This window comes from Halichoerus grypus, chromosome 6 (assembly GCF_964656455.1).
Source record: "Halichoerus grypus chromosome 6, mHalGry1.hap1.1, whole genome shotgun sequence".
Classification (NCBI taxonomy): Eukaryota; Metazoa; Chordata; class Mammalia; order Carnivora; family Phocidae; genus Halichoerus; species Halichoerus grypus.
The window spans coordinates 82,353,173-82,375,823 of record NC_135717.1 but is presented as its reverse complement, the minus strand read 5'-3'; the positions used below and the strand labels follow the sequence as shown (position 1 = coordinate 82,375,823).

Below are 22,651 nucleotides of genomic sequence, written 5' to 3'. Positions count from 1 at the left end.
CATACACATATGTGCATATTTAACATACACATGACATACATATACATCACATATGTGTATACACATATACATGTACACATGTAATATATACATACATATGTATACACATACATATATAATATATAAGTAGCATGTATACATATATCATATACCATACACACACATATATAATATAAACATAGATCACATATACACATACATATCTATCATATCTACATATCTATACATCTATCACATACATGTATATCATATATACATGTGTACATATACATACATACGTGTGCACATGTAATTTGTACACATATAATATATATACAAATATACACATCAATCATATATATACACGTAAATGACATATACACAAATATATACGTATACATTATATGTAACACACATAAACATTTATTTTGGGAAGTAATGGTGTTTTGGGGGATTTTTACTTTATGTTTTCCAGTTCTTTTCAGATAAAATATTTTTAAGGGAGCTCAAAAGAGAAGTAAAGAGATTCAGTCCTTGTGTACTAAGAATTTATGAAGTGGTTCTCAGAAGGGCACAGAAGAACCACCTAGCATCTTAGTTATTTATGTATTAGAGAGTGAGAGAGAGAGAAACAGCATGAGAGGGGAGAAGGTCAGAGGGAGAAGCAGGCTCCCCGCTGAGCTGGGACCCTGATGTGGGACTTGATCCCAGGACTCCAGGATCATGACTTGAGCCGAAGATAGTCGCTTAACCAACTGAGCCACCCAGGCGCCCCAAGAACCACCTAGCATCTTAAGATACTGACCCTGGAGTCCACCCTGAGATTCTGACTCGTAGGTCTGGGTGGGACCCCAGAATCTGCATGTGGAGTGCCAGGGAGTGCCAGGTTCTGGGCTCAGACCTGTCCTGGTATCTTCATTTTGTTCCACGATCTCATCCCTGCCTTCTTGCAAATATGCACCACTGATCTCAGGGGACTGGGGGGAGAATTCCCCATTATTGACTGTGGGTCAGCAGTGTCGACTCTTTCAAAGGATGGATGACCGTGGTGATGTCGAATAGGAGATGCGCACTTAAGATTAGCTCTGCGTGTGGTATGTCACTAAGGAGAGAACCCTTGCAAAGGGGTGACAGGCCCTTAGCAATGACTTCAATTTTACAAATTAGTCAGCCAAACATGCTGAAATGGGCTCTAAGTATTCAGCATTGGCGACAGTTGTGCTAAGTCAAGGGCTCAGGTCAGAGTCCTTCTGGAAGCTGAAATGCGTTATTTCTGCCATGGTCTCCCTGTTCTGTCAGCGGTGACTTCTGGTGACAGAGACTCTGGGAGCGGGAAAGGGGGAAGGAAAGGGAAGAATCTAGTGCTCATTTATATAAACGGATAGATTTTTACATGAATTGCCTAGAGATGCTTCAAATCATATTCATGTTAAAACCAATTTAGGGGACCACATGCATTTAATGATCAAGTATCAAAAATCCTTTTTTGGTACAGAGATGGCTATCTTCTGCTAGTTGGCTTCATTGTATTTTTAATCTCCTAATTATGATTTTGCTGCCACCTCTGCTGTCATCCGCTAGTCATAGGATTCTTGGCCAGTGATAGGCAAGACGGACCCAGAAACGTCCAGGCAGGGTGCTGGCCTGGAAGGGACATGCTCTGACCAGGTGGGGCAAACGGCCTGCGGTTCCGGACGGCTGTGGTGGCAGGCAGGGGTGTGGGGTAGAGGGAGGAGCCAGTTACTCCTGCTTGCCCTCCACTCTCCCTGTTCTCATGCTTTGTCATCCTTCAGGTGAATGTGAAGAAGCCCATGAAGGACGAGACCCACTTTGAGGTGGTGGAGTCGGGTCAGTACGTCATCCTGCTGCTGGGCAAGGCACTCTCCGTGGTCTGGGACCACCGCCTGAGCATCTCCGTGAGCCTGAAGCGGACATACCAGGTCAGGGGATTTTCTGTTTCCTCTTCATCTTGTCTGTGACTTACTGTTTGCACCTTCCTCAGCCCACTGGCCTGCCCACCGTTGCGGGTGAGAGTGGGTGGTCCTCCAGCCCGGTCTCCCTCCTGACACAAGTATGACCATGGATTCCAGGTCCGTGGAGTCAGCTTTGGCTGTTTTCCTGAGTTAGCCTCATGTAGGAAAGATGGTGGGTGTCCCCCCACCCCCCCAACCCAGCAAACAGTTCCTTGACTAGCCTTGCTAGGCATGCAGTTTATATCCACAAAAGAAGGAAACGAAAGATCAGGCAACAGCTTTTCTTAAGGTTTCTTAACCTGAAGAGGCAAACTGATCACGCACACTATTATGATAACCCTGCGAAATATTTTGGGGTGTGGCCTTGCCATCGAGCCATCGACCAGCCCGGTTTGAGAGCTATTTGCAGAACTGCTGATACCCTGCTTTTGTGAAAGTGATGGTATTTGTGGCCAGGTTCTGACAGCGTGTTGGGACTTTGTTTTTCTAACTGATGAGTGTGGGACAAGTGCTCTGTCTACTCTGGTGGCTGATTTAGTCTCAGGGGCATATCTGACAGCACCGGTCATCTCAGCTGCGCTGAGGTGAGGCTACATGGCCCTTACTTCTTGTGGCCAGCCATTCTCTTTCTGGAAAGCATTAACAATTCATGCAGTCGTTTATTCACCAGATCCTTACTAAGTTCTAGTATGTGTCAAGCACTGTTCTGGGCACTGTGGATAAAGTAGGGAAAAAAACCATGTATACATATATATATATACACACACGCACATACACACACATATAGTGTATATATAATATAGATATTGTTATTATGTATAATATATATTATTATATATACACTTATATGTATCTATATATATATCTACACATCCATACCCACATGTACATATATGGGTGTGTATATATATATGTTTTAACTTGTCTTAGTTTCCTGTTGCTGCTATAACAAACTACCACAAACTTAGTGGCTTAAAACAGCAACGTAAATTTATTATCTTAAGGTTCTGGAGGTCAAAAGTATAAAGCTGGTTGGCAGGGCTTCATTCTCCTGGAGGCTTTAGGGGAGAATCCAGTTTCTTTGCCTGGTCTACCTTCTGGGGCCTGCCCACATTCCTTGGCCCATGGTCCCATCCTCCATCTTCAAAACGAACAGCACAGCCTCTTCCAATTTCCCTCTCTGCTCCTGTCACCTCACTCTCCTTACTCTGACGCCTCCTCTGCCCCTGTAAGACCCTGTGATTATCCCGAGCCTACCTACATTGTTCAGGATCACCTCTCCATCCTGAGATCCTTAACCTAATCACATCTGCAAAGTTCCTTTTGCCATGTGTGGATTAGGACGTGGACACCTTTGGGGGGGGGCATGGTGTTGCCCACCACAACCCTGGTGGAGATCATATTCTAGTGGGGCTATTATTTTAGCTTGGTTGGTCCGATAAGACCTGTCTGCAAAGGTGACATAAGCAGAGACTTCAGGGAAGGGAGGGAGTGAGTCATATAAATATCCAGACAAGAGAGTTTAGGCAGGTGGAATAGCATGTGCAAAGGCCCTCCTGTGGGTGGTGTTTGGAGTGTTTGAGCAAGGAGGCCAGTGTGGCTAGAGAGGAGGGACTGGGATGAGTAGTAGTTTACAAGGACAGGAGCCATACTTTGGGGGCTATGAGGACTTTTGTTCAACAGTGAGAACATTCTTACGTGTTTCCCAGTAAGTTCACCCTTGTACCAAACCAAATCTGAAATAGAACAAGTCACATCTCTCTGTGCCAAGACAGGGCTCTAAATATGTTTCAAGAGCATTGTACTGTTTCTTTTCCAGTCCAGATATTTCTAGTTCTTTACCTAGTCCTTATGTGACGGTTTCTGTTCATTCAGTAATGACTTGTTCGGGACCCGTAGCTGCACACACGTGCATGTTGTATGCATGAGAGGTGAACATGGAGACACATGAGATATGATGTCGACCCGGGTGGCATTCAGTATAGGCAGAATCCTGGCCAGCTTGTTCTGGACAGACTGCGGTCGTTCAGATAATGGGCTCGCCTGTCCGCAGTAAAGTAGGACCAGAACATTCCCTCTTTGGACCTGGACACTCTCATTGACATAATGTTGAAGCAGCTCCTCTCTCTGCTCAGCGCATTACTGGGGAGAGAGATGATTTATCCTGGAGCTACCAGGGCCAAGGCTGCCTGATTTCCACCTCTGCCCTTGGCGGACTGTGGGACGTGGGCGGGTTGCCGTCTTCGTGAATAACCTTTGTTTAGCTTTAAGATGGGCTGCGTGAGGAAGCCTGGGAGAGACCACGGTGGGGACCTGGCTTTGCCGATTGCCCTGGTCTGCTTCTGGGTCTCTGTCCTCATCCCTCTGCTGGCCACCCCTTCTCTGATGAGCCTGCCCCCCTGTTGCCCTGGGGAGCCCTCCTTTTCCCAAATCAGAGAGTTTGCCCTGAGGTTTATGATGCTCATGATCTCATCTTGTCTGTCAGGAGCGGGTGTGTGGCCTATGTGGGAATTTTGATGGCATCCAGAACAATGACTTCACCAGCAGCAGCCTCCAGGTGGAAGAGGACCCGGTGGACTTTGGGAATTCCTGGAAAGTGAACCCGCAGTGTGCCGGCACCAGCAAAGTACGTCTGGGCTCTCCGTGTGGCCCAGAGCCACGAGGCCTGCTGCCCGGAACGTCTCCACCCATCTCATGGGGGCTGGAGGGGTGGGGTGGGGTGTGGGGTGGTATGAACGGCCGGGTGGCAGGGCTGGCCAGGAGGGTCTCTTGGATCCTTCTGGGTTGACTGACTGGGGGTCCGTCTGTGTCCTCTTGCCCTGCTCCCCAGGTGCCCCTAGACTCGTCTCCTGCCGTCTGCCACAACAACATCATGAAGCAGACGATGGTGGACTCCTCCTGCAGGATCCTCACCAGTGATATTTTCCAGGACTGCAACAGGCTGGTGAGGGCTGGGGGGTAAATGGAGGCAGAAGAGTGCAGAGGGTTGGCCCCGTGGCTCGGGGACTTGGAGCATGAGCTTCGCACTGCGGATGCCACCTTGGAGGCTTGGAAATGATCTATATCATTACGTCAGCTCTTTACTCCCTTTCTTGGCTTCAGGCTGGGCAACAGAAAGCATAGTGGCCCGTGTAGGAGGAGGGCGATGCCGGTGAATCATTTTTCCTCCCACGCAAGGTGTAGCTCTTCTGGGCACCTGCCAGTGCTTCTCTTTTGGCCTCAGTCTTAGGGCTTGCCCCCCCCCCAAATGATCTTGTTTCCCACACGAAAGCCAGGATTTCATCTTCTTGTTCTTGCTGCATGCCTGGCCTGAGCACCCTCTGCCCTCACAAAACCCTTGAGCTCCGGCTTCTTGTCTGACAGAAACTCTTCTCTGGCCTAGACTCTAGGGATTTTCAGGCCTCCTTTTATGACCTCTTTTCGGGTCTTTATCTCAAATGGCGACAAGCAGTTCCCCAAAGTTGAACTCACGTTCTCTCTGTACGTGCAGATGTATGTGGGTGTATGTGTGGGTTCGTGTACATAGTTACATATATACATGGACACAGCCACGTACACACACGCTGCCCTGTGGCACCACACATGGGAGCGACTGGCTGAATTCCTGTACCTCAGCGCTCCTTCTCTTCCCACCCCCTGATTGGTAGTCCCTGAGGATGCTCCAGAGAGTGTACAGAAGTGCCCGGTTAGGTGGAAACCCTGGGCATCTGAGTTGGAGGAATGCCGAGAGCCAGGCGTCCAGGGAAATCAGGATTGTTGGAATGCCTTGGGCACAATGACCCACTTAGTGTCTGGATTCATTCCTATCACCACTACCTTGGAGAAGGCCCATGTGGGCAGCTGTGTGTGTGGGGGCGGGGGAGGTGGGAAGTGGTTACTGTGGTTCAGTGTGGGTGGGGGGTGGGTGGGCTTGGGGGCAGAGTCCAGGGGGGCCCAGGCCAGCCCGGCTGTCCAGCGGAATAGCACCACAGCAGCTCAGCGAGGCAATGTGAGCAGTCCTAATGTGTGTCCTCCTTCGCTTTGCTGAATGAGGCAAGGGAGGAAGGTGACCAGCTTGTATGTCTGTTTGTTTTATGTCGAAACACCCAAACAGCCATGAGGCTGGGAGTGGGTTATGGGGATGGCTGGCTAGTGGAGCAGGTATGTGGAAAGATGGATCGAAGAGAATGTTCTGGAAAAGTCTAAGGCATATTACATTCTATGGAAGGCCAGCAGCACTCCTGTGTTCAACTTTTCTTATTGGAGTCCAGATGAGAAGCTGGGAATTATGCCTCTGTACCCACTCCCTGTTTGGGCCACTGACCAGCATGTCTCCTTCCACCCGGGGCCCCATTGCCCTACCCTGACCCCCAGAATGTTCTCGCCCACCGAGAGCCAGAGTTGCTAAGTGCCCAGGCCCAGGTCACCACGAGGCTCCCTTGCAGGTGGACCCTGAGCCCTACCTGGACATTTGCATCTACGACTCTTGCTCCTGTGAGTCCCCCGGGGACTGCGCCTGCTTCTGTGACGCTGTTGCTGCCTACGCCCATGTGTGTGCCCAGCATGGCAAGGCGGTGGCCTGGAGGACAGCCACTCTGTGTCGTGAGTCCTCATGTCCCTTGTGGTGGCACGTAGCCTCCCTCAGACTTTAAAACCTCAAAGTGGGGGTGCAGGAGGACTCCTTTGTGGGAGAGAAGACAGAGCGCCTGTCTGGGGATGGATGGCTGAGGCCTGAAGGAAGTTAGGACATTGATGTGAGTGAGGAGGGACGGGGGACAGCGATTGAAGACATCAATATGTAGAAAAATTCCAGAAGAGGGGGAAGGTGGAGCAGCGATGAAGAGAAGAGGGAAGTCAGTATAGTGATTAAATTCAGTATCTTTAATTAGATGCTATTATATTTGCCAGTGTGAATGAGCAACACATACTTTTCTATAGAGTCTTTCTTCCTCGGTTGTGAGCAGCTGATTGTTTTTATATGGTAAACTGATTCAGAACCATTTGGTTCCTGGTTAGGTGCTTTATTTATTTATTTTTTTAAAGATTTTATTTATTTGAGAGAGAGAGTGCAAGCAGGGGAAAGGGCAGAGGGAGAGGGAGAAGCGACTCCCCACTGAACAGGGAGCCTGACCCAGGACTCGATTCCAGGACCCTGAGATCATGATCTGACCTGAAGGCAGATGTCTGACTGAATGAGCCACCCAGGCGCCCCCCGGTTAGGTGCTTTAAAACCCTGGCGGCCTCAAATACTGGTGACTGCCATGCTGCTTAGTTCCCCGCCATCACCGTCACCTCCCCCAGGGCCATCACCCCCGTGGGTCTCACCACCATCTCTTTGGGGGACTTGGGTGCAGTCCTGGCTTCTCGGGTTGCACAGACCGATCGTGTTCTGTCTACACAGCCCAGAACTGCGAGGAGAGGAATCTCCACGAGAATGGGTATGAGTGCGAGTGGCGCTATAACAGCTGTGCCCCTGCCTGTCCCACCACGTGCCAGCACCCCGAGCCGCTGGCGTGCCCCGTGCAGTGTGTCGAAGGCTGCCATGCACACTGCCCTCCAGGTAAGGCGCCTGCCCCGGCGGGCTGGGCTGGGCTCTCAGGAAGGGCGCTTCCCCCTCGTGCTCCTCCTCGGCCTCGCCCAGCGCTGCCCTGTCCCCATCCCTAGCCCTTTGGCTCTGCTTCTAGGTGGCCTCTCATCCAAGCCAGGCCAGCCAGGCTTTTGTCAGGCTGAGCCCCTGTACGGTGTGCTGGGGCACCCCTATTCACGGGCTTATCACCGAGAGCGCTTTCTGATAGAAGGTTCTGCCAGGATGGGAAAGTTCTGCTGAAGTGGAAAAGTTCCTCCCTGTCTGAGGAATTGAATTTTCAGTTTTGTTTAGTGTCAATTCACATTTAAATTTAACTAGTCGCCTGTGGCTACTGGCAACTCTAGGGGGTAGCACAGACGTGGGGTCATCAGCTACATTCTTTGCTGGCGTGAAATGACCCTTGGAGAGGAGATTTCATCTGTCCTGAGGCTTGGGTGTGGTGAGGGAGGGTGAAGGAAGACCCCTGCCCGGTCTGGCAGAGGGATAAATCAAGGCCCAAAGAGGGAAAGTTGCTCCCTAAGTGCTGAGGTGCCCCTTGGGGGAGGCAGGCAGAACCAGCTTCCGGGATGGGCCCCGTAAGTTAAAACTGAGTCTTCCTTGTGGGAAAGGTGAGAGTTTTGCCTGCTAACGAGGGATGGGTCATGCAGGGAAAATCCTGGACGAGCTTTTGCAGACTTGCATCGACCCTGAAGATTGTCCTGTGTGTGAGGTGGCTGGTCGTCGCTTGGCCCCAGGAAAGAAGATCACCTTGAACCCCGATGACCCCGAGCACTGCCAGATTTGGTAAAACAGACCTCCTGGTGTTTGAAGTGAAGGGTCTCACTCTCTTCTCAGGGTCCTGCTCAGGGAAGAACTCTGCTGTGTGGATTGAGAAGTTGAGTGTTGGGTTTGTTTTATTTCTAGAATTTGCCTCTCTTTCTTTAAGAACAGACCACATTGCTTCCCTAGAAAACACCTCTTAAGAGGCTGGGGTTTTTAGCCTCTTCTCACTTAAGGAAAGAGGTACTCTTGCTGCCCCTGGAGGTCACATCTAGCCCAAGGACAGGTGCCTTTGGAAGTCAAATTTCTTCTTTACTCAGAGCCCTAACCCCTTAGTGTGACATAGACACCTTGGGGCCACAGCCGAGGTCCCCGGATGGGACTTTCGTATTTGGGAGGGAAGACACTCATCACTGCACCCCGGGCTCTCACTAGGATTGCCTCTGGGAACTGGCCTTTGTGGAGGTGAGAAGGAGTCCTCAGGGTGGGCTCTGAGCTTTCTGAAGCTCTGCTCCTAAGTAGGGAACATGTATTCAGATGTTGATGTGTTTACCACCACACCCTGACACTGATAGAGCCTTAGGGGAACTTGAACTTGAGAACTTAAATTTTCTGGGGAAGGGCTGTGGCCACAGCTGCCAGAATCAGATCCTGCTGCCGCCATCTGTACAAACAAGGGGGAACACTGCCTGGGGTAATTTTTCTAGCAGACACAGGAAACTAGAAAGTATGTCACTCATGCATTGTTAACGAAGGATTGAAGCAATAAATCGTGTGGGCCACGGGGAAGTAGGAATTAACTTCCAGTAAGATCCTGCCTGCCTTCCTTCCCCTTGTTGAAACAGAGGCTGTGAGGAATAAAGAAGGGGATGAATCCAACACTGGCTTGGGGTTCTGAGCCACACAGGCATGAGAGCTTAGAGCCCTCTCCCAACCTCCCCCTGCTGGCCCGTGGGGAAGGGCAGCTACCAGGGTGCATACCTTGGCTTCAGACAGCTGTGGACGGTAATTCCAAAGCAGGCTGGGGACATCACCTGGGAGGCAAGCCACAGGGGACGCTTCTCAGGGCTCAGGGCACTGCTGCCTCTCGGCTTTATTGGGGGTGCTGAAGGCAAGTTACTTCAAAGGCAGAGCGTCAGAATAGGAGAAAGTCCTGGCCTCTATGGGTCTCTCCCATAGGGCAACTTGATTTCACCTGTGGTCTGGCATACCTTGCCATTTCTAGGACACTGGTGAGGAGTGACCAGAAGGGACTGGAAACTTGGCCTGGTAGTGCTGGAATTTATGGGAGGGCAAAGGCTCTGCTACAGACTTGGGGTATGTGCTTGGGGCTCGGTGCAGGGCCTAGCCTCTCCCTGGCACACGACAGGTGCTCACCACATGGTTGTTGGAGGAATGATCGAGCCACTGTCTTTTCCCCTAACATCTTGGACCTTCCTGAATACTATTTCCAACTTTGTTTTGGGTTAAAGTCGGGATTTTGAATCTTTGTTCATCTTTCCAAAATGTTTTCATTCCACTTTTTTCTGTTTTTCTTAAGGCCCAGTGTATTAAACATGGTACAAAATTTATTCAGCTTAAATTTTGGTACAGTAAATGTGGTAAAGCATTTATCTTCAATAGGACATTCACATGCCTTGGCCAGCATCAACATTTTAGAGCGATATTTGTTTTTGGAGACACTTGGGAGAGAGTTTGGATTAGAATTAAATATTTATGCTGCTAGAGGTGTAGGTTGAAAAGACATTGACTTTGAAGGGCTGTGTGGATGGCCTAGAAGCAAGAAAGAGTCTTCCTCAGGTGCTACGAGGGGTTGGAGCTTTGGCTTCTAGAATAAAGGAAGGCCTTTGCTGCATGTGTAGGGGTGCTATTTGGGGACCTATGTTAAAAAATGATGTGCCACTTGGGTAGGGGAGTGGTCCCTGGGAGCTCAGCTCAGGTAGGCCTGGCAGGTCGTTCTCTGGGAAGGCTGGAATGGTTCTAGATAAGGCTGAGAAGTGCCCAGAGGTCCTTCCTGAACCATTTCTGGTTTTCTCTCCCTACTGCAGTCATTGTGAGGGCGTCAACCTCACCTGTGAGGCCTGCAGGGAACCTGGAGGCCTCGTGGTGCCCCCCACGGAAGGCCCCATTGGCTCCACCACCCCGTATGTGGAGGACACCCCAGAGCCACCTCTCCATGACTTCTACTGCAGCAAGCTTCTGGACCTGGTTTTCCTGCTAGATGGCTCCTCCAAGCTGTCTGAGGACGAGTTTGAAGTGCTGAAAGTCTTTGTGGTGGGCATGATGGAGCGTCTGCACATCTCTCAGAAGCGGATCCGCGTGGCCGTGGTGGAGTACCACGATGGCTCCCATGCTTACATCGAGCTCAAGGACCGGAAGCGACCCTCGGAGCTGCGGCGCATTGCCAGCCAGGTGAAGTACGTGGGCAGCGAGGTGGCCTCCACCAGCGAGGTCTTGAAGTACACACTGTTCCAGATCTTCGGCAAGATCAACCGCCCCGAAGCGTCCCGCATCACGCTGCTCCTCATGGCCAGCCAGGAGCCCCCGAGGCTGGCCCGGAATTTGGTCCGCTACGTGCAGGGCCTGAAGAAGAAGAAAGTCATTGTGATCCCCGTGGGCATCGGGCCCCACGCCAACCTCAAGCAGATCCGAAACATCGAGAAGCAGGCCCCCGAGAACAAGGCCTTTGTGCTCAGTGGTGTGGACGAGCTGGAGGAGCGAAGAGACGAGATTATCAGCTACCTCTGTGACCTTGCCCCGGAAGCACCTGCCCCTACTCAGCACCCCTCTATGGTCCCAGTCACTGTGGGTCCGGAGCTCTTGGGGGTTCCCTCATCGGGACCCAAAAGGAACTCCATGGTTCTGGATGTGGTGTTTGTCCTGGAAGGGTCGGACAAAATTGGTGAGGCCAACTTTAACAAGAGCAAGGAGTTCATGGAGGAGGTGATTCAGCGGATGGACGTGGGCCAGGACAGCATCCGTGTCACGGTGCTGCAGTACTCCTACACGGTGGCCGTGGAGCACACCTTCAGCGACACCCAGGCCAAGGCGGAGGTCCTGCAGCACGTGCGGGAGATCCGATACCGGGGCGGCAACAGGACCAACACCGGGCTGGCCCTGCAGTACCTGTCTGAACACAGCTTCTCTGTCAGCCAGGGGGATCGGGAGCAGGTCCCTAACCTGGTCTACATGGTCACAGGAAACCCCGCCTCTGATGAGATCAAGCGGATGCCTGGAGACATCCAGGTGGTGCCCATTGGAGTGGGCCCTCACGCCGATGTGCAGGAGCTGCAGAGTATTAGCTGGCCCAATGCCCCCATCCTTATTCAGGACTTTGAGACGCTCCCCCGAGAGGCGCCTGATCTGGTGCTGCAGAGGTGCTGCTCTGGAGAGGGGCCGCAGCCCCCCACCCTCGCCCCCACCCCAGGTCGGTGGGCACCTTGCCTGATGTGAGGGCTGCTGAGGGCTGGCGGAGGTGCAATTCTTGGGTTCAATCTTGCTTCCCTGCTCTGTGCCTTCAGTCAAACCCTGGCCTTTAGAGGGCCTTGTTTCCTCACCTCCCAGCCAGGGAGTTGCATCTGTGATCTTTTGCGGTGGGAGGATCTTTTCTTATTGAGTGTGCTTGTAAATTCAAAGGTTACTCGAGGCTATTGTTAAAATGTGAACAATGTCAAGGATATAGAGTGAAAAATACAAGTCTTGCTTTATCACACAGCCTCATCACTACCCAATCCCATGCCTTGCTTGGAGGTAACCTGTTAAATGTAGTGGCTCTCAGCTTTGACCACGCTGGATGGATACAATCACTCTAAGTAGCTGGTGATCTCTGAGGCAAGGCCAGGAAGTTAGGTGACAGGTTTACCCCTCGGATTCTGGAGCCGGACCACCTTAGTTTGAAATTCAACTCTTGCCCCTTACCAGCTGGGTAATTTGGGGCAATTTATTTTTGGTAATAATTTGGGGGTAATTTTGAGCGAGTACCTCTGTGTATATGTCTGCTCATCTGTAAAATGGGGATAACAATAGTGCTTGTAAAATGCTTAGAACAGTACTCTGCACATAGCCAAGTGCTCAAAAACTGGTTGCCACCAGAGCTAGGTGACTGCCTTCTTAACTGATGCTAATGTCTAATCAGGTCCTAGTTCTTGAGCAGAGTGTTCAAGACATTCCTTGGAGTATTCGGGACCATCCAGAATAACTAACTTATTTTTTTTTCCTAAGAGCTTTATTGTTTTTTTTTAATTGAAGTATAATTTACACACAGTGTCATATTAGTTTTAGGTGTACACCATTGTGACTCAACAATTCTACACATTTCTCAGTGCTCATCACGATAAGTGTGCTCTTAATTCCCTTTACCTATTTCACCCCTCCTCCCTACCTCCCCTCTGGCAACCACTAGTTAGTTCTCTGTAGTTAAGAGTTTGTTTTTTTTTTTGTTTGTCTCTTTTTTCTTTGTTTGTTTTGTTTCTTGAATTCCACATATGAGTAAAATCATATGGTATTTGTATTTCTCTGACTTATTTCACTTAGCATTAGGTCAGCCCTCTAGTTCTATCCACGTTGTTGCAAATGGCAATACTTCATTCTTCTTCATGGCTGAATAATAGTACAGTGTGTGTGTGTGTGTGTGTGTGTGTGTGTGTGTGTGTTTGTATTTACACCACATCTTCTTATCCACTCTCTATGGATGGACCCTTGGGCTGCTTCCCATGTCTTGGCTACTGTAAATAATGCTGCTATAAACAGAGGGATGCCTATATCTTTTCAAGGGTGTGGAAAAAAAGGAATCCTTGTGCACTGCTGGCAGGAATGCAAATTGGTGGAAAAGAGTATGGAGGTTACTCAAAAAGTTAAAAATAGAATTACCATATGATCCAGTAATTCCACTATTGGGTATTTACCCAAGGAATGAAAGACTAACACCAGAATAACTTTCTTTAAACGTCTCCTGATCCTCACAGTTGTTGTAAGTGCCTTTGTGTCTTGGTTTTGGTTTTAACCAGAGCCACAGATTTATTGACATTCTTGTGGTATTTGTGCTGAGAACAGTAGTAGCATCGTCTTATCAAATCTCGGGATGGCTTTTCGGCCAGAGGTTGTTTCTGCACTGTGATCATGGCTCTGCCCAAACATTACCACGAGCGCCAGTCACGTACAGCTGGACCACCTTACAGCACCTTCACCGGCCCTAACACCTGACAGCACACAAGCTCGTTCCCCAGCCCTCAGCTGCCACTCCATCTCCTTTAGCCATCCATCTCCCTGTTGTGCTGTTCTGGTATTTTGTTCAGTTCTAGAAGAGTTGCAGCCTCCAGTTACTGAGGGAGCCAATGCCTCTCGCTTTCATCTATAGGCATATAAACTGCCTTTCCAGTATGTCCAGACCTGGGGCACTCATGGGCCCCTCTCGCTCCTCCCTGGCCCGTGTTCCCACCGTGCAGGACCAGGGGAGACACCCTCCCCTTTGTGGTGCCAAGCGGCCGGCAGCATCCTGCTCGCCCTTGGATGTGCTGTGCACTGCAGGGGGCCTGGCAGCCAGCCCCTGTGTGCTCACCCTCTGCTCTCTTCACAGACTGCAGCCAGCCCCTGGACGTGGCCCTCCTCCTGGACGGCTCCTCCAGTTTTCCCAATTCTTACTTTGAGGAGATGAAGAGTTTTGCCAAGGCTTTCATTTCAAGAGCTAATCTAGGTGAGTGGTGTCCTGGAGGAGCCGGTGGGGAAGGAGTGCTTTCTGGGGGGCTCCGCCCGATCCAGGCTGTGATTCCCACGTCATCTTTCCTGTCAGGGCCCCGGCTCACGCAGGTCTCGGTGCTGCAATACGGGAGCTCCACCACCACGGCCGTGCCATGGAACGTGGCCTATGAGAAAGCTCACCTCCTGAGCCACGTGGACCTCATGCAGCGGGAGGGAGGCCTCAGCCACATCGGTAACTTGCTGCTGCGGCCAGGAGCTTCGTCTGGTCTCAATTCTTGGCATCCGGGACTGAGTGACCTTGGCCGGTCCCTTGGCTCGTTGGGCTAGTTTCCTTTCTGGGAAAGTGTGCGGGCCTAGCTGCTCTTCTGGATCTCAGTGTGTGTTTCTCTGTCTCTGAATCGTTCCATTTTGACCACCTAAGGATCTGCCATGAGACAGGATGCCCGGCGTTCCTGCTGTCAGGACTGACTCGGTGTGGGCTGTTTTCCATTCTCAGGGGATGCTTTGGACTATGCTGTGCGATATGTCACCTCCGAAGTGCATGGTGCCAGGCCCGGAGCCTCGAAGGCAGTGGTCATCCTCGTCACGGATGTCTCTGCGGATTCAGTGGATGCTGCAGCCGATGCCGCCACGTCCAACCGTAAGTGTCCAGTGTATGATCCCGAGACTCTCCTAAACCACTAGAGCACTGAAAGTGGGCTGGGGGGGAGGGGATGCTTTCGGGTGGCCTGGATGGTTGTGAGTGCTGCAGAGCTACCTGTGGCCTGGTTTCAAACAGCAGGAAGCCGCCCAATCCCCATGTTACTTAGAAACCAAACAGTAATAAATATGTGTTTGTCCTTCATTGGTCTGCATGCTTTCGGCTGTCACCTGTAATTTCTCCAGATTTTTCCTTTGTGTCCAGGGCTGGGTCAGACTTTCACACCTTTCCTTTTTGAGGTGGTGTCCTTGCTCTGTCCCCACTCTCACCATGTCTGAGGCCAGAGTGACTCATGGGGCCGTGGGAACCATCACACCTCTTCCAGTACCAGCCTAAAAGGTGTGGGTGGGGTGCTGGTTGGACAAGAGAAAGGGTGCAGCTTTAGGACAGGGACAGGTGTGGGCATGACCCAGCTTTGGTGCCCCGTGTGAACTTGTGCTGTGAATAGCAATGGAATGTGAGCCAGGGCAGATGGCATGGTGCCCAGGAGGCGCTGGGTGAGTGGAACGATGTTAAGTCCTCAAGTGGCCACCTGGAGACTTGGTCATCCTTCAAAACCCTGCTCTGGAGTTGTCTTTGCTCTGATGTCTTTCTAAGAGAGTTATCCACTCCCTTTTCTGTACCACATCTGAACAACTCAACACGTGCAAGTGACATTGTATTTGTTTGTTACATATCTGCTTCTTGCAGAACTTGGGGGTCTTTGAGGGCAAGGGCAACAGCTTGCTTATTTTCCTGTCATCTGTGCCTGATGCACAAAATAGGGGGCCATCTAATGTTTGTTGAATGAATGAAGGAGACATGTTTATAAAATTGATTATTTTAGGGAAAAGGACCCTAAAAGGGAAAGGATATACATTTGGATGATACAATGAGCTAACAAGAACAGAAAAGTTGCTGGTAGAAAATCAGCTCTAACCTTAAGCCAACTGCAAATACCTAGAACTTTCCGGAGAACTGAATTGGGGAATTTCAGGATGGAGACACTTCTTCTCTCATGAACCCCAAGAAAGACTTTCATCTGGAAGGGAAGCAGTTGCAGTCTGGGGGAAATAGACATGCTCTAGGGCAAGTCATTGAACTGTTCAAAGCCTCAGTTTCTCATCTATTAATGGGCACATACATACTCCGGGCTCAGGCCTGTGACATTTTCTCTTCTCTTCTTACACTCACCCCCTGGGTGGTCTCCTTTAGTGTCATGGGTTTAAATCCATTCATACACTGCTGACCTCAATATTCCTGTCTCCTGCCTGGATCTCTCACCTTGACTCCACCTCGATGTTCTAAAGAGAAACTCAACATAAACCAAATTCACATCTGAATCTCCTTCCACAGTCTTTCCCATCTTAGACAATGGCATTCCATCCTTCCAGCTGCTCAGGCCCAAAACTTCAGCATCAGTGATTCCTCTTTCTCTCTCAGACCCTGTCCAGTCCATCCACAAACTACAGCTCTGCCTTCAGAAGATATTGAGAAGCCCACCACACCATACCACACCCACCACTGTCACCCTTGTCTCCCACCTGGACTATTGTAAGAGCTTTCTGATGGAACCCCAGCCACCACCCTTGTCCCCTGTAGTTCATAATAAACATGGCAGCTGTAGCGACCCTTTAAAAATTGGTCAGCCCAGGGGCGCTTGGGTGGCTCAGTCGGTTAAGGGCCCAACTTTTGATTTTGGCTCAGGTCATGATCTCAGAGTCTTGGGATCGAGCCCCATGTTGGGCTCCATGCTCAGTGCAGAGTCTGCTTGAGGATTCTCTCTCTCCCTCTCTTTCTGCCCCTCCCCCCTCTAAAATAAACAAATCTTTAAAAAAATTGGTTAGCCCATGTCACTCCTTAGCTCCATAGTCTTGGCTGGCTTCTCATTTCATTCAGAGAACATGTTATGTCCTTACGTGGCCTATGAAGCTTTGCATGGTCTGTGCTCCACCCCCTCTTATCTGCTCTGTTCCCACCACCCTGGAGCATGCACTCATACTTCTGCTCGAGCCCTTGTGCTCACTGTTCTCTCTGCTTGGGATATCCTCGTGGCTCCTTCAATCCTTACTTCAGGTCTCTGCTCGGATGTCATCTCTTCACCAAATGCTTCTCCAGCCACCTTGCATGAAACAGCAACTCCCGCTCCTACCCCTGGGCACTCGCATCCTCATATCACATTTTGTTTTTTTCCTAAGCACTCATACACATCTGAAATGCTGGATATTTACTTATTTTTGTGTTTGGTGTCTGTCTCTGCCTAGGGCAAGGTCCACAAAGACAGGGACTTCATCTGCTCGGCTCACTGTGTCCCCATTGCTTAGAATCGTACCCGGCACAGGGTGGTGTCATTAACGTTGGTTGACTGACTGAATGTCTTGTTCCCAGGGTCGGTTTATGTGACCCGTCTGGAAAATACGAGGCTCTGTACAGATGCTGGGTACAGCTGCAGCTCTGTCCATTTGGGGCCCAGCTTACCAAAGCAGGTTGACACAGACCCTTTCTCGTTCCTCTGCTAACCCCAGGAGTGACAGTGTTCCCCATTGGAATCGGGGATCGGTATGATGAGGCCCAGCTGAGGAGGCTGGCAGGCCCAAACGCCGGCTCCAACGTGCTGAGGCTCCAGCGAATCGAAGATCTCTCCACCATGGCCACCCTAGGAAATTCCTTCTTCCACAAGCTGTGCTCTGGTGAGTCTCCTCATGTCTTTTTTACTCCCTCAAAATACAAAACACAAAAACAAAACCCATTCTAGAGACCTGAGGTTGGCCTGAGGTTGGCCAGGCCTTGATGAAGACAGTTACATAGACCGGGACCTTTAAGTTTCTGCTCATGGGAAGTTCATACTAAAACACCCAAGGGGGTACCAGAAAGTTCTCTGTGTATAGCCCTCCTTCCATCCTAACTGCCCATCAAGACTTTAGCAGAGACAGCCTGTGCTTACTTGTGCAGAGTGATTTTGGACAAAGAAGTGGAAGACAGAAGCAGGGAACCCCAGTGTCCCGCAGACCATGGTCTTCTTCCCCACGCCCTATATTCACTCTCAGCATGAGTATACAGGGCCTTAGAAAAACAGCAACATAGAATCTAATACCAAAGTATCATAGTTTGAATTGACTTAAAATTTTTTTTTTACTATATATGATTTTTTTTACCTGTTTTTATTTATATTCCTTAAGTAACTAGCTGTGAGTCAATACCTACTACAGAGTTATTGCCCTTTCCTGCTGAAGGTAGCTCTCCTGGCAGGACTCTTAAAGATCTCTTTCACATTTTGGGGATCTTGCCTCATTTCCTCCTCCTTCCCCTCACTAGGCACTGGTCTACATACGAAATGGGAAAAGGAGATCCTGACTATGCACTGTAGGGATTTCTGTGTTCTTACTGTTGTTGCCATAATTACTAAGAACCGCAAAGCATGCCGGAAAAAAACCGCAGGATGGCCACCTCTTAGCTTGGTGGACCCGCATCCTCATGGTTGAACCCTCTCAGATCCTTTGCAGAGTGAAGTCCACTTCACAGACAAGCTGGGTGTCCAAGCAGACATCTTGAATGGCTTGGAACTTCTGCATAATGAGTGGGACCTCAGATCTTATTTGTGTCTGTTTCAGGGTTCGTTAGAGTTTGTGTGGATGAGGATGGGAACGAGAAGAGGGTGAGTTCCTTTCAGCTGACTTTGAAAAAAAGATCAGAATGAGTATTTGGGGTGCTTTTTCCCCCTTGTTCCTCCTTCTGTCTTGGTCTGGTTCTTGCTCTTACCATTATATCCTGCTTGTGTGTGTGTGTGTGTGTGTGTGTGTGTGTGTGTGTGTGTGTAGGTTTTTACCTGTAAATCTTGTGTTCTGCCTTCTTGCTGCTTGGGCCCATGTGCAAGTCCTAGTCTCTGTGTCCTTAGAGGGGGTCAGTTGCCCAGTTGATGGGCTCAGGGCAGGACTGACTCAGCCTATGCTTGCCTGAATCTGCTCTTTTCTTCTGCAGCCCGGGGACGTCTGGACCTTGCCAGACCAGTGCCACACAGTGACTTGCCTGCCAGATGGCCAGACCTTGCTGAAGAGTCATCGGGTCAACTGTGACCGAGGGCCGAGGCCTTCCTGCCCCAATGGCCAGCCCCCTCTCAGGGTGGAGGAAACCTGTGGCTGCCGCTGGACCTGCCCCTGTGAGTCCATTGCTTTACCAGCCTGGACAGTGTTATAGGGGCAGTACTTTTAGCATGGCTGTGCAGAGAGGTAGACCAGAAGGCCCTTTCCCTCCTCACTATATGCAGAGTGCTCCCTTCACCCATGTTTCCTCCCCTTTGTGTCCTTTAGACGTGTTTTCATTCAGTCCCAGGGATCACTGTTCTCCTGTGTCTTTGGAAAGCACTTCCCCAGATAAGGCATAACAAGAAGAAAGAATTGATTTTCTGAGGTCAGAGCTCAGCTTGGCTGTTGGCAAGTCAGCCTTTAGGAGTCTATGCTGGAGAAGTGTAGCAGTGAGAGTGATGCCCCCAGAAAACTCTTCACTCCACTCACACCTAGAGCTGTATGGGAGCTGGGTGCTGTGGTACGTCATCACAGTGGCCTGGTGTAAGAGGAGGACATAGTCAAGTCCTTCTTGTGCAGACCCGTGGAGGGCATTCATCCATGGGGGTGGGTCAGCCCTCTGCCTCATGGTTGGGAGAAATGGCTGTGTTTGGCAATACCTACTCAGCATAATTACTATGTTGAACAAACACAACCAGTGGGATAAAAACTACACTGTATTTTATACCCCACCCTCCCTTGACTATTTATTTAGTGGGATAAATGATCTCCCTGGTCTGGATAAGAATGCTACCAGACCTCATCATTTCTGCTTATTCATAATAAGTTCTATGGTTCCTTTACATTATAAAACAAACTCTCAACTTGGTAATTCGGTGCCCATCCCCGTGTAAGAATCAAAACCTTAAACTTGAGTTAGAGTTAAAACAGCTCCTTAATCCCAATTTGGGCTGCCTGCCCCCAGGACAGGGGTGTGTCCCGCTTGTGGGACGCAGACCCCTCTCTGGAAGGGGCCTCTCGAAAGTCCTGTTCATAAGGCTCAGGTGTCCCATTTGTCCTTAGTGGGGCACCTGGGGGTGTGAGACAACGCAATAGGAGTTTTGTGCAAACAAATTTCTTCTTAAATTCAGTCCCTCAATACTCCTCTGGACTCCTTTTATACTCTTGACTTTTTTTTACTCTTTATATTTCTCTCTTTTTTAAAAAAATATTTTATTTATTTGATAGAGAGAGACACAGCGAGAGAGGGAACACAAGCAGGGGGAGTGGGAGAGGGAGAAGCAGGCTTCCTGCAGAGCAGGGATCCCAATGCAGGGCTCGATCCCAGGACCCTGGGATCATGACCCGAGCCAAAGGCAGGCTCTTAACAACTGAGCCACCCAGGCGCCCCTCTTTATATTCTCTTTCATCAGAAGTGGTAAAACTTGATTTAGGCTCTTTTTGTTAAGGATTAAAAAAATTTAAATTAAAACCATTTAAAACTTCTTATTTTGAATAATTTCAGATTTTCAAAAAAAGTTGCACAAACGGTACAAAGAATTCCTGTATATCTTTACCCAGATTGTAGTATCTTACATAATCACAGTGTAATGATCACAATCAGGAATTAACATCCGTAAAATACATCCATAAAAATCTTAGTTTTTGTCCGTTGTCCCACTAATGTCCTTTGTTCAGATGCAGGATTCAACCCAGAATCACACATGGCATTAAGTTATCATGTCTCTGTAGTCTCCTTAAATCTGCAACAGATCCTTAGTATTTATTGATATTTATGACCTTGACCTTTTTTGAAAAGTTCTGGCTAGTAATTTTGTAGAATGCCCCTCAATTTGAGTTAGAGTCAGATTATACATGTTGTCAAGAATAATCCAGAAGACATACTGTGTCTTTTTTGGTTTATCAAGAGGAGGTACATGTTATCAATTTGCCTCATTACAGGTGATGTTAAGTTTGATCACTTGGTTTAGGTGGTATTTACCAGATTTTTCCACTGTAAAGTTACTGTTTTCTTCCTTGCAGTTAATAATGATCATGTACAGAAATATTTTGGAACTATGGAAATATATACTTTTACCCACTGAGTTTACCATGCATGGGTAATCCTTACCTGACACAATTTTTATTGTAGTATTTGCCAAATAGTGATTTTTGATTTCCATCATTCCCTCCACATTTACTAGTTGGAATTCTACTGAAAGGAAGAACTTTTCCTTCTCTGTCATTTATTAATTCAATTAATTATTTGTATCAATATGGACTCATCGGTTCTTATTTTATTCTAGGGGGTAGAATCAATTACTAGCATTATTTATTTTCTTGGTCAGCTGGTCCTGGATTTGGCTGCTGGGAGTCCTTTCAATTTGACTCGTGTCCTTTTGACATCCCCAGCTCACTCTCTCACACAGTGAGGAGCCTGGCTCTCATTATCCACAATATATTTCTATGTTGGCTTAATCCCAGAATACACATAAAGTAGTTTCAGAATTTGCTAACCAATGCCTGGATGGAAAACAAATCTACTAACTAGAGTACGATATTTGTATACAATTCTTTTTATCTTTTGTCTTTGAGTACATAGTACATTTCCCCCTGAAGTTATTTAGGTTAGTTTCTCCCCTCCGTACAGTGTAGTTATGTTATTCATTACCATGAGTTTAATTTGTTTCTGTTTGTATTCCGTTTTGGGTTTCCCTCATCCCCATTCTTGCTGATTTTATTCATTTGTTTGTTTTCGGTATGTGAATTACTAATCTGGCTCCAAATATGAGAAGGTACAGAAAGGTTTACTCGGATGTCACTCCCCTGTCCCCTTTCCTCTGTCCTTTCTGCTTATTTCCACCTACGTTCGTGCAGGCAACCGACCTCACTCATTCCAGGTTTATCCTTCTTCACAAATGAGTTTTGCCTTTTTTGCTTAAAAACATAGCCCAGAAATCCTCTCTATCAGTTCAAAGACAGCAGCGGGGACACGAGAGGATCACAGAAGTGAAGTAATTTATCCCAGATCACAGCACAAGCAAGGGTTGGGAGCCAAATTCAATCTTGAGTTTCTCTGGCTCTGAAGTACCCACTTCACTGTAACAGTTTATGCCCTGGTGGGCAGAGCCACTCCTGCTAACTGGCCTCAGGTGAGCTAACACCATTTCTTTGCCTGTGACTTGCTACATCCTCATAGCAGTTGGGGCTGATCTCTTTAAGGCTTGACACGCTCCACAGCTGGGCCACTTGCAGCATGGGTGTCAGCGGGCCAAAGGCGTTCAGTGCTGCCCCTTGGAAGGGACCATCTACTCTAGGACTCAGGAGATTTTGAGTGGAAGAGCTCCTAGCAGGCTGCTCAGCTCTGACAGCTGGTGCATCCAGCCCCCTCCTTTGTTAGTGGCCATGCTGCTTGACCTACAGGTCACTCGTGCAGATGGAGGTTGCCTAGACCTGGTGTGAGTGAGGGACATGAATGCATTCTCATTGACCCACCGGGTCTGCCTCTCAGTTCTTGGGCTTTTATTTACCCACCACCATAGTTATGGTCATGGTTGCTCCGGAAAGCTCATCTCCAGCTTCATTTCGGTCCAAGATTAACTTTCAGATCACGCATGGTGGTGGTGCCTTCCATGGGGGGATTTTTACAGAATCATCTTATGCAGATGCAAGATGACTAGTATTCCCAAGTGGTGTTTTAATAGGAACCTTGAGAATTTGCTGATCATGTGAATGAATGAGTGGCAAATGAGGGAGTGCTGAGACCCAATCATTTGTTTTGGCTTCAGAAATATTCCTTTTGTGTGATCTCTTAAAGGATCAAGTCAACATGGCCTCTTGTACCGTTAGAAACTTGGCAGCTGAGAGGACACATGTGTCTTTAGGTGAACTTTCTTTACAATGAGCTCATAAGCTCATGATACGCTTAGCTCCTCATGATTTCAACAAGTCCTAACAACCCTGAGACTTAACTTTGTTTCCTGGGCCAAGGCATCCC

General features: G+C 49.0%; 1 protein-coding gene across 2 annotated transcripts in view; it reads left to right on the top strand.

The window, feature by feature from the left end:
* Positions 1 to 22,651, top strand: part of VWF (von Willebrand factor) — a 134,220-nt gene that overhangs the window by 77,223 nt on the left and 34,346 nt on the right. For both annotated transcript variants that reach the window (XM_036117632.2, XM_078075515.1), the window contains exons 22-34: positions 1,773 to 1,919; positions 4,438 to 4,578; positions 4,783 to 4,896; positions 6,377 to 6,533; positions 7,333 to 7,491; positions 8,166 to 8,301; positions 10,326 to 11,704; positions 13,853 to 13,969; positions 14,066 to 14,206; positions 14,471 to 14,614; positions 17,179 to 17,343; positions 18,265 to 18,308; positions 18,632 to 18,809. In XM_036117632.2, coding sequence (XP_035973525.1) covers positions 1,773 to 1,919; positions 4,438 to 4,578; positions 4,783 to 4,896; positions 6,377 to 6,533; positions 7,333 to 7,491; positions 8,166 to 8,301; positions 10,326 to 11,704; positions 13,853 to 13,969; positions 14,066 to 14,206; positions 14,471 to 14,614; positions 17,179 to 17,343; positions 18,265 to 18,308; positions 18,632 to 18,809 — 3,022 coding nt within the window. The remainder of the gene's footprint in view (positions 1 to 1,772; positions 1,920 to 4,437; positions 4,579 to 4,782; positions 4,897 to 6,376; positions 6,534 to 7,332; positions 7,492 to 8,165; positions 8,302 to 10,325; positions 11,705 to 13,852; positions 13,970 to 14,065; positions 14,207 to 14,470; positions 14,615 to 17,178; positions 17,344 to 18,264; positions 18,309 to 18,631; positions 18,810 to 22,651) is intronic.